This window comes from Pleuronectes platessa, chromosome 18, assembly GCF_947347685.1.
Source record: "Pleuronectes platessa chromosome 18, fPlePla1.1, whole genome shotgun sequence".
NCBI classification, from domain to species: Eukaryota; Metazoa; Chordata; class Actinopteri; order Pleuronectiformes; family Pleuronectidae; genus Pleuronectes; species Pleuronectes platessa.
Genome location: NC_070643.1, coordinates 1918789 through 1930952, shown reverse-complemented (window position 1 = coordinate 1930952; position 12164 = coordinate 1918789). Strand labels below are relative to the sequence as shown.

The window sequence follows — 12164 nt, the reverse complement described above, 5'->3', positions numbered from 1 at the left end:
GATGTCCTTTGGCTGAAGGGAGCTGTGCCTGTGTGTACTTGCACACATACAGCATCCCTGTTTCAACATCTTGTTTTTCAGCTCATACAAAAGTGAGTCAAGCAAAACCGTTTACAGCATTAGAACAACTCAAGACATGGAAAGCATCAATAAAATGACTTTGAAAATAGTATGATCTTAGATATCAAATGTTGCACATAGTCTGCTGACCCAATTCCCAAAGGCAGGATGTTCTATTTCAGTCTGACTTGTCCAAAATTCTTAGATTGACACATACAATTAAATATGTAATTCTACTTTTAGGCAAAAGAGTAAAAAAACAGATTGTTACCTGAGAGCTCCAGGGGTATCCTAACCTGCTATAAGTTGCATGGAGAGCGACAAATTACAGCTACACTAAAATTAAATGATAAAACCTCTGCAGCTAACATGTTTAAGTAACATATCCAGCCCCTCTATATATCTTCAAAAAGCTGTGGCAGGCCAGTTAAGGAATTATTTGCACACGGATGGTCTGTTTAAAGACTTTCAGACCTTTTAGAGCCAAAGTAATTTTATTGAAGACCTGTTTACAAAATTACTGTACAGTATATAGCCTAAGGGACAATCCTTGTCTTGTGGTTACTGGTGGTATTGCTATGCGAGGTGACCAGCAAAAAACTAATGTTATGCAAATGTATATAATAATAATACTTATTATAACTAATTATTATATTCATTGTTGCTGCTGTCATAAATAACATCTTTACACTCTTATTGATTTCATTATAACTAGTCAAAGCTGAAACATTATGCTGTTCCTAGTCTCTCTCTCCGCCTCTGTCCCTCTCTCTTCCCCATTTGTCTCTGCTCACCAGTTAATGAGGGAACTGTGGGTTTCTCTATAATATCTAAGGTCTTGACCTCCAATGTAAAGTGCCTTGAGATAATGTATATTATGATTTGGTGCTATAGTTATAAAACTAAATTGATTATTATATTGATTGTTGTTGTTAATATATTAACTGTTGCTGCTCATTAATAACACTATCACATCTGTAATATCAATTTGATCATTTACATTATAATAACCAGACAGAGCTTAAATGAGACAAGAACTGTTCCTGGAACCAGGAATCAATATGCCTCCTCTGTATTTTTGTGGTTAAATGTTTTCCTTTTACAACATGTATGTTCTTAGGATGTTTATATGTTAGAATGTGTTTTTTATTTCACTGCTTCAGAACTGATCAGTAACATGTGTCCTTCAGTCCAGCAGGTATCGCTGTTATCTCTGAACTCGGTGTATATGTTTACATGCCGCTGGCCCTCTGGGTTCGCTCCCTGACTCAAAGTACGCACAAAGGAGGGAAATGTGCGCCGTGCTTCTGCTGCGGGTGTCGGTACATGAGCGGATCAACGCAGCCGCCGAAGACTTTCTGCTGCAAATGGAGAAAGGAGAAGAAACGGCTCAAGTCCCGGCGCTGAGAGCGCGGCTCACCGAGCGGCTAACGACAGCGGCGGAGGAGATCGTCGCTGTGTTTGAGGAAGCCGTGGTGGAGTACGAAGACAGAGTGGAGCGGTCAGAGCGGGAGATATGCCGCCAGAGGAGGCTGCTCGATGCCGTGATGAAGCCTGAAGTCAGGCTGCACAGAGCAGGTCAGCCCCTGATCCCTGGAGCCGGACAGCTAGCTAGGCTGCTGTGTGGTGGCTAAGCTAGTGGAGCTACCAAGCACTGTGTAGCAGCTAAGCTGTCGTGTGCTAGCCAAGCTAGAGGAGCTAAGATGCTCGGTGCTAGCTAAACTAGTGGAGCTTGCTTTTCTCTTACAGACACAATATACATTTGTGAGTTGTGGCTCTTAAGTCTATTTAACGTGAGCAGAGCAGCTCATCACTTACTGCATCAAGAAGATGATCTGAGTCTCTAAGTCTTTTCCACCCCGCAAATGTGAATATGAGGGTGGTTGGTGGAGTTAATGACAAACTTATTATTGCGATCATAATGAGATAAACATGTTTCTTTAAAGTGTTGTTCTATATAGGGGAGAGCGGGGTAATGTGGGACATCGTGTAATGTGAGATACCCCCTGTATCTAGGCAACGGAACACATTTGTGGTCATGTGACCATTATGTTTTCAAGCCCCTCCCATCCCCCCCTTGCCATGAAGGAGAAGCTGCAACACAAACATGTGTTGCATGTTACATGTTGGTGAACTTCCAACATATAAAACCATGTGATTGATGCTAGCTGAAGATTAGCCTGAATTGCTAAGAGATGTTGTTTTTTTCTAAAACGGTGGCTGTGGGGTAAAGTGGGACAGTGTCTCACTTTACCCCACCATGAAGCACAAGTTAAGTTTAGTCTTAAACATATTTTAGTGTTAGATTATATTATATTTGTTTTATTTTTAATGTCATAAACATTGTAGAAAAGCCATCATGCCAAGAAACTATACCAGGAAGACAACCTGGGGCCATACACCCCTCGCAGAGATGGAGAGTGCAGCCGCTGAGGTCATGCAAGGAAAAGTCCTTAAGAAAAGCTGGAAGGGATAGAAATATTGACAAGACAACCCTCAAAAGATTCATAAAGAAAAAAGAGAAAGGGAAAGTAAAATCAGTAGCCTGGGGTGCAGTAGCTGAGGTAAAGAGAATATTCACAGATGAGATGGAGGAGGAGCTTGCCAAACACTTGAAACAACTAGCTGACCAGTTCCATGGCCTTGCTCCAGTTAAGTGCTGTGAACTGGCATTTGAATACGCAGAGAAAAACAATATCCCTGTCCCTGCCAATTGGACAGAGAAACAATGTGCAGGTAAACTAGGGTTTGCAAGATATCACATGAATCATAATAATCATAAATGTGCTTAATTGACCAATCCCCATGATTCTGTTACTAGTCCGATATTAGTGGTTGTTATTCTAGCTGTCGGGATTTTAACTATTTACAACATGTGTTGTTATGGTAGTTTTAAAGTGGAAAAAGTAAGTGGATCACTTTACCCCCTTGATTTCTCTGGTCTGTCTCACTTTACCCCGTAGCTGGGGTAAAGTGGGACACAAGACCACTTTTTTTAAAACAATCCTATTTTGACTGCCCTTTGTCCTGAAGACATTCTGATCATTTCCATTGCTAGAAAACATCCTGAATTAATGGGAAATGTGAAAATTTTACTGATATATCATTTTAGCTCTCCTAGAGGGGAGCAAATGTAAAAAATGTCCCACATTATCCCGCTCTCCCCTTTAGCCAATATGGATGGAATAAAATGACATGTCTGTTAGAAATATTAATGTGGTTCAATAATAAAAATAAAAAAAATGTTGATATGGCACACTAATTAACATGAACATTTCACATTGGCTCTTATTGTCAAAAATGTTGCCGACCCCTGGTTTACAGGGACAAATAGAACATTTTCTTCCACAAATAAGATAGTTGTTTGGTTAATTTAAACAGCAGTATTTTCAAGGTAAAACGTTTCAACATTGCCTCTATCTCAGTTACTACTAATTTACACAGTTGGGTTAAAGACATTGAGCATGTCTGATAAGGCTCCGATATAAGTTGTGTGGGTTATTTTGTCATGTTGCCTGTCTACCACCATGCGTTACTGCTGCTGCCCGGTGTAACATGAGCACAGCAACTGCACATGTCTAGTCCAATAAAGATATTTTTGTTATCTAAACATTTGACCTCTTTTTTTTTGGTACCATTTTGGAATCTAAATGGGGAATGGATAAGGAGAATTCAAATTGGAATCAGAACTAATGAAATTTAGACATACCCAACCCTGCTTGCGATAAATAAACATGATCGCTCCCTGACTACGGACAGCTCCACAGCCAGGATAAGGCGCAAAGCCCGGCTACAGCGCCACTGGGTCCTGGGCAGACACCAGGGAGCCATGCACAGCTCCACTAACCCACCTACAGTGTTAATTTAGAGTCTTTTCATACATTTGTTTTTTTACAGATTTTAGCAGATCTGTCATTAATGTACTGATCCTCTCTGTGGCTCTATCATTCATGCTGTACGCTGCGTCAACTACGTCAACACATACAAAGCTCCCCGCCATCTCCTCCAGCTCTACATTCATTTACTAAGCTTTAAATTCTGTTGTTTTCACCCAGACTGATTTTACACGTGTCCGATCACTGTGTGTGTGAGCGTGCATGTGTGGAAGAGAGAGAGAGCAAGAGGGGATAAGAGCGAGCCTGACGGCTGATAAATACGCTGCTCTGAAGAAAGATTTACCTCATTGATAGAAGTATTGATCATTATGTGATGATCAGTGTTGATAATGTGGTAACAAACAAATCAACTTTTAAACTGTAGAGAGTCAGAGAGACACACGCACAGCAAATATGAAACACCATTTGTTTTGCGATGACGATAGATTGTCGATATATCGTGCAGCCCTAATGTCTTGCCACTGGTGAAATATTCCTTTTTGTTGAAGTTTGTGACTGTCTGGGTGCATCTTAGTTAGATATGGAAGTTCCTGAGCGTAAATACTACAATGCACTGTTGGCTGGTCCTTTTATCTATAACCTGACCTTGCGTACTTCTTGGTGAGAAGGGAGTGTGTGTGGAATTAGACAGACACTATTCTCCTGTACATATATATATTTGATATATAGTAGCATATACAGTAATGTGTGAGGATGGTATAAATATTCCTCAACAGATATCACTTAATTCTAAAAACTGATGTAAGTACATCATAGCATAAAATGAAGGCTACTTATCCATTGTCCAAAAAACACCTACATGCATGAAAGCAAACAAGAAAACACTACAATTTATTCAGTATGAAATAATGAACATAAATTACATTGTAATTCTGGCATTTCAACCCAGGATTAACCCCCACACGACTGTAGCCTTACAAACTACATATCATACAATCATATAATCAAACAGAAGTATGGTGCCACTGGCTCAGAGCCACTCTCTTTCTTTTAAAGAAAAGTGTTGTTATCAAAACAAATATATTGGTGTTGTGACACTATTTGAGACCAAAAATGTTTACCAAACCTCTCTACTCTCCCTGCAGCATTCCTGCAGCTGGTGGTGAGTAAAGAAGAGGTTCACCCTGAGCAGCAGCAGTGGAGCCCCCTTGTGGACCAGGAGGACCCAGAGCCCCCCCACATTAAAGAGGAACAGATAGAACTGAGGCTGAGTCAGGAGGAAGAAGCTGATATCAAGTTCACATTGACTCCTTTTGCTGTGAAGAGTGAAGAAGATGAGGAGAAACCCCAGTCGTCACCATTTCATCAGAGCCAGACTGAGGAGAACAGAGCGGACTGTGGAGAATCAAAACCAGTCAGGAACTCCGGTCCTGATGGACATTTACAACCAGGTCCTGTGGACACGACTGAAGACTCCCCTGAACCCGAGACTGAAGCCATTGAAGATGATTGGAAGGACACATGGGAACCTCAGTCTGGTTTAAAAACAAGAAATAACGAACAGCCTCCAAGTGATATATGTGATACTGATAAGAAACCATTTAGTTGCTCTGAGTGTGGTAAAGGATTTACCCGAAAGTCCCATGTAAAGAGACATGTGAGAATTCATACAGGAGAGAAACCCTTTTGTTGCTCTCAGTGTGGGGATAGATTTAGAGAAAAGGGCCATCTAAGTAAACACATGAGGAGTCATACAGGGGAGAAACCATTTAGTTGCTCTCAGTTCGGTTCTAGTTTTAGAGAAAAGGGCCATCTAAATGTACACATGAGGAGTCATACTGGAGAGAAACCATTTAGTTGCTCTCAGTGTGGTTCTAGATTTAGAGAACAGGGCCATCTAAATATACACATGAGGAGTCATACAGGAGAGAAACCATTCAGTTGTCCTGAGTGTGGTAAAAGAGTTAGCCGGAAGGACCAGCTGAATATACATATGAGGATTCATACAGGAGAGAAACCCTTTAGCTGCCCTGAGTGTGGTAAAAGAGTTAGACATAAAGTCCATCTAACTGAACATATGAGAAGTCATACAGGAGAGAAACCCTTTAGTTGCTCTCAGTGTGGTAAAACATTTAACCATAAGTCCACTTTAAATAGACACAAGAGGATTCATACAGGAGAGAAATGATTCAGTTGCATCGATTGCAACAAAAGATCTATTCGTATTTATCAGCAACTATTCATATAATACATTGTATATATTCATATTTCACTGTTTTAAATAGAGAATCAAGTATGCCTCCTTAAATGGTCCTTGGAGTTATGTTTGACCGGGACATGTCATGTTACCCAGATAACAAGTCTCTAGGACAGCTTTCTTCCACCTTCACAATATTATGATCATTATGAACATCCTGTCTCAGACGGATGCTGAGATACTCACCCAACATTTGTCACCTCTAAACTCGCTTACTTTAGTTCTTTATTATCAGGATGTCCAAGTAAGTCTGTGAAAAGCCTCCAGCTAGTCCAATCTCCATGATTTCCAGGAGGGCTGGCCCTAATGTGATTTCGCCTTCAGTAAGCTGTTGCGCTTTCACCTTTTTGTCCAATCACACCCTACCTATGATCGCTGACGCCTTGTTTTGCTATCATTGCATTTTATTTCACCGCATGGACAACTACGCATGTCCCTGATATGCATCATCTCTTAGAAAGGGTGAAAAAGCATAAAACATTTGATATGACAGATTGTGAGGTTTATATCATTAGGTATTGTAATGGAATATTTACCATTATACAACACTATATATTATCTCTGCTTATGCATACTATTTCTGCCTCAGTAATTGCCAAAATGACATCAGGGCCACAAATCTGAGACTGCTGGTCTCCCCCAACCAAGACCTTGAAGAACCCTTCAGCCTGTGTCTGGGTCTTACCTCCTGGGATTTTACTATTCACTCAGTTCACACACATGCATACATACACACACACACTCACACATACATACACACGTAGTTGAGCTCTTAACACACACACATCTCTTAAATGCATCTGCATAAAAAGCACACGCCTGCTGTTTCTTTGTCATTCCCTCTGCAGAATGCTCTTCGCATGCTGTATGATTGTCTGACCTTCCTTGCAAGGAATAACATCCTCTTAAAAGACTATGATTCTCTAATATCTTTATTTCAAAAGTCTCACCAGGTCAAGTTTCCATCACAGTATCATATTGGATTAATAATTCTAATGCATTAATGTGTGAGCAGCATATTTTACTATTATTACTGACTGGTTAACATGTTAATGTTAATGACAGTTATCATGTGTTTTATTGTTTAGAAATAGAGTTCAGCTGAGTGAGGAGGATGTTTATTTTAGTAACTGAGATTTCTAGAATCTCCATGAACGTGTCAGTGTTTAGACAGGTAACACTGTTCAAGCTACCAATGACTGTGAGTTGTGGGAGATAGCGTACTTCTTGTTGGCTGAGGGACTGGGGTTGTCCTCAGGTTAACGTGAGAACTAGGAAGAAGGTGGGAAGCTACACAGGAGTGTGTAAGAACCGGAGCGACAGAGTGTGTACTGTTCTAATAAACCGGCAGCTGAAGTCTTGTATCTTCCTCAGTGCGGGACCTCTACACTATTATAGTTTGTCAAGGTGGAGCTCATTCATCTTTATATTGTTAGTAGTTTATTATAAAACAATGCATCGATTTTAATTGATTTCTTATCACTTTCTTTATAAAATAGGAATCTGAAAGTAACTACTAATTTAAGTAAGTTATCAAATTTCCTCTGAGACGAATTGCAGTCGAAGTTTAGAGTAGAAATGGAAATTTCCTGTAAAGTACCTAAAATTTGTAGTGAAGTACAGTACTTGTAACTGTCCACAAAAGGAACAATCCAGTCAATTAACATGTTTCCATCGAGTGGATATGTTAATTAATGTTCTTGATTTGCTGCACCTTAAATAAAACGTTATTTGGTTAACTGAAACTGATTATTGTGAGATTCCCTTAGTTTATTAATGGCAAAACAGGTCTCTCTTCATATTCATACTGATCGATGAGTAGCATAGCACAGAAACAGGACAGCTGTAGGTTACCAATTACTTTTTCATGGCCTCAGACAATGGCTTTGTCCTGTGGGATGTTAGTGCTGAGTTTGACTCCCATCAATCACCAGAGACTGTCGAGGTAGGACATTCTTTTAAACCAAGTTGAATTCACCAGATCCAGTATTTGCATGTTTTAAATTATTATTCTTATTCGGTTTCATCAGTAGCTATATATATATATATATCTTGCATTTGGTGTTATTTTTTTTTTTTGTGTGTGTTCCATGGTTTTTGTTGTTTTTATGTTTGCTGTTTTTACAATCCATGTTTATTTAGACAAGGGATCAAAGTAATGAGAAACAGCTGTGACTAACTGGACAACTCCTCACACGGCTCAGGATTGGTCGAAGGATTGAAACAGGTACGACAGGAAGAAAAGGGACGACGAAAGGCACGGGGAGGACAGAAACGAGGAAGACACCAAAACGGGAGGGTTGGACACCGCGTGGTAGTTTGCGACGACAAACCGGGGACGAGGTAAAGGACGATGAACATCCTCACACATTACTCTTTATGCCACTATATATTATTTATATTCTATATAACACATTATATCTGTACAGGAGAATAGTACGTGTCTAAATTCCACAGATACTCCATGCTCTCTCTAAGCAGTACCCAAGGTTAGGTTATAGATAAAGGGCCAACCAACAATACATTGTAGCATCTACACTTTCATATCTAACTCAGATGCCCCAGACAAAGAGGCATCAACTTCAACTCTCACCAACTTTAATTCTTTACGTATTTTATCAGTAGCAAGACGTAAGGACAGAATGTGATTTAGGAATGCATACTGCAGTCTTAACTATCCAATAGGATGCGAACACCTACATGTAACATAGAGAGTGACAGCAATTCTAGCCATTCGTGGATGTGCTGTTAGAATGGGTAATGCAAGTAGAGGGAGATATGCAGAGGCTCATGTTACTCTGTTAACGTTTGTACATTGTTTCACGTCCTGGTCTCCTTGATGCATCAAGTCTACAATAAAATCTTCTGCATAAGACATCAGCTGCTGCCTGAGTTCTCCTTTCACCAGCTTCCAGAAAACCTCCACAACACCCGTGACTCAGGGTGCTTCCTTCTTTCCCCCCATGGCCGCAGTGGTTTGAGCGAACGTAGGGAAGATGAGGCATGGAAGGTCTGGAACCGAGACAAAACAGCGCGATGTCGACACAGGACCCCCACTGTTGCCAGCTCCCGGGACATAAGTAGAACGTTCCCCTTCCTGAACTATTTGATTACCCCACAGAGACATTGGATTTTAATACCGACTCTGTAAGGATAATCATTTGCGTGTAGATAAAGTGAAGCTGGTCGTTATCTACTGGGGTACGTTTTAATAATATTAGCCATTTTTATATTTTTTTGATTCATCCATTGAGTTTTTATTATTTTTAAGTGGCTGTCTTTTATTTGATTTACCTTAACACATCTTGTGTTTATCCTGGATATTTGATTGGTATTAAAAAGTTATAAAGGACCTCCTGTATTTATCAATGAATCTGGATGAAACAAATCAGATTGTTAAACTTCAGGAAAGACTATCTAAGACACAAAGGTGTAGGTGACCAATAACTTTTTACCTCTAAATTTGGACATAACAGAAGTCATTTAACTTGTCAGGCAGCTTTATTCCACCTGCGCAATATCATGAAAATAAGACACATCCTGCCTCAGAAGGATGTTGAGAAACTAGTCAATGCATTTGTAACCTCTAGACTGGATTATAGTTTTTTTTTAATTATCATGATGTCCAAGTAACCCTGAAAAGCCTCTGGTTAGTTCAAAATGCTGCAGCGGGAGTGCTGACAGGAACTAGAAAAGATCATATTACTCCTGTCTCAACCTCTCTCAAAATTTTGAATAAACTTTTAAATCCTGCTCCTGGCACACAAATCCTTAATCAAGTCCTGACGTAAATAAAGAGCTCATAACACTGTAATGTCCCAAAAGATGACTTTGCTCCCTAAACACAGGCTCACTTATGGATCCTAGAAAAGTCTGTAACAGTAAAATGGGAGGTAGATCCTTCAGCAAGCTTGCTCCTCTCATGCGGAACCAGTTCCCAGTTTGGGTTGGACATCCACTTTACGTTTAAGGTTAGGCTTAAAATGTTTCTCTTTGATAAGACTGCTTGTGGGACTTCTATCATAAACTGAGCACTTCTCTATCAATCCATTCATATAAAAATCACTTTTCATTATAAAAAAAACAGTCTAACAGTTCTTAAATGTGCTTTAAACAAACTGACATGAAGACACACATGCACACATATGCACTGGACACCCATTGATAATGCCTTCTTGTCCAGACTCAGCTCAGGCCAATCGACAATATCTGAAAGAGAGTGAGCTTTCATAGGAATCTGCTGTGCAAGTCGTAGAATTACAATGACACAGCTGAGTATTCATTGTAAAGTGACGGAGCGAGAGGCAAGACGGATGGTGTGATGCAGAGGAGGGAACTGAAAGATGAAGGTGTTACAGGGGGATTGTGAGGAAAGAAGTGAGTACTAACAGTGGGAAGTTGGGGTGGGTCTCATGGACTCAGTGAAAATTGCTCCAACCAACTCATCCACCTTTTTCCTTCTTTAATTATTTCCAGACAGGCATATGTTAACGCTGGCAGGTCTTCAAGGGCCTCTCCTGTCTGGGTGTGTATGAATGAGCTCAGGAAACAGAGAATGGGGTAAGCAGGAGGGCAATGTGATATGCCACCCCAGACTCCATAAAGAACCTTTGGGATTGCTCTCAGAAATCCCCTCTCATGTCCTTGAGGGTTGTCCGCTTACAGCAACACATAGCAACGTGTTGTTGGCCGCCGCCTTCTCCTTGATCTGCTTTCAGCCTGCAGCAGTGCTGAAGTGTTTTATCCAGACTGTCAGAGGTGAGGTATGTCTGCTCCTACTCTGTGCCAGTGGTATTTCCTCTCAGACCTGCTCCACTTGAAATCCAAGGGGACATGACTCTGCCAGCTCCTCGCAGTCAAAACAGCACAGCTCCAGCCAGTGTGGACAAGGAACCTTTCTACTGGCACCTTCATGCAACCATGACTTCGGCATACACTTATCCTAATGCACTTTGAAAGTAATATGGTATTGGTGTATGAAAATGACTTCAAAATTTAGATTTAGATGAGAATGCTGTATCAATATCAATCAAATATCTGTGTGTTAAGCACAGAGCTGCATGGAGTCAGCATGTGGTTACAGAAAGAGTAACGCCCGTAAAAAACGTTTTAGAGAAATGTAAAAAAATATTTTTTTTCAGCTTCCTGGAGTCTTGTCATCACAATAAGGTTGTCAAGATAGGCGCCTAGAATGTTTGCTCCCTGCTGCAACCCATCGTGTAGACTCTGCATAAAAATACTGGGAAGATAAACACACTGTTGTCATCCAAATATGTTGTGTTCCCAACAGCTGTCAAGTGAGTTCAATATGAGGTTGTGCACCACTACATTTTTCCTCCCAACAGTGGATCCCATTTTAAGTGTTTATCAGCACAGATCTAAAGTTTTTAAATGGTTTGCAGTCCTGACTTCTTAATACTTCTTATAAAATTGAATGCACATTATCAGACAGTATCTCAAACAGGAGAGGACAGCTGGAAAAGGTGGACACACATATCACCCTAGTCCATATTTGAACAGGGAGAGGAACTATGCATTCACATCCACATGTTATCATGTTATTCCATGCTTTTGTCATGTGATAACAGCTGAGCCATCTCAATGACAACTGAACAATCTCCATCCACTAATCAGGGCCACTAGATGTGACTACAAGCTGCAGTATGTGAACCTCATACTTGTAATGTTTGAAACAACTGCTTCCAAGGTCAAGAATAAACCCTCAACATTGAATAGTAATTGAGACATTCCACTCTGATCAACTAAACAAACATCCAGGATCACCATGGCATTTAGGATTCATCTGTTCATCCAATAGGTGAAAATAAAGAAGAAAACACTCATGACTCTTTATATTAATGTGTGTTCCACAGGATTGGACCAATACTTTGGTAATGTTGGACTTATTATTGTTAGAAGTCTAAGTTAATCCACACATATTACAAAAATTATCCTGAAGTTCTAAATTTATCATATATTTTTATAGTGTGGAATGAATACATACTGCGTGT

General features: G+C 40.2%; 1 protein-coding gene across 1 annotated transcript; it reads left to right on the top strand.

Moving 5' to 3' along the window:
- The first annotated feature begins 1279 nt into the window (after positions 1-1279).
- LOC128462188 (zinc finger protein 391) lies at positions 1280-7902 on the top strand. The gene is made up of 2 exons (XM_053447487.1): positions 1280-1638; positions 5042-7902. Exons 1-2 carry the CDS (start codon positions 1353-1355, stop codon positions 6082-6084), a joined length of 1329 nt encoding a protein of 442 aa, XP_053303462.1. The 5' UTR covers positions 1280-1352; the 3' UTR covers positions 6085-7902.
- The last annotated feature ends 4262 nt before the right edge of the window (positions 7903-12164 follow it).

Coding starts and splice junctions, on each gene's coding strand:
- LOC128462188 (XM_053447487.1), top strand. CDS start 1,353: ATGTGCGCCGTGCTTCTGCTGCGGGTGTCGGTACATGAGCGGATCAAC. Junction 1,639..5,041: donor AGTCAGGCTGCACAGAGCAG/GTCAGCCCCTGA, acceptor CTCTCCCTGCAG/CATTCCTGCAGCTGGTGGTG.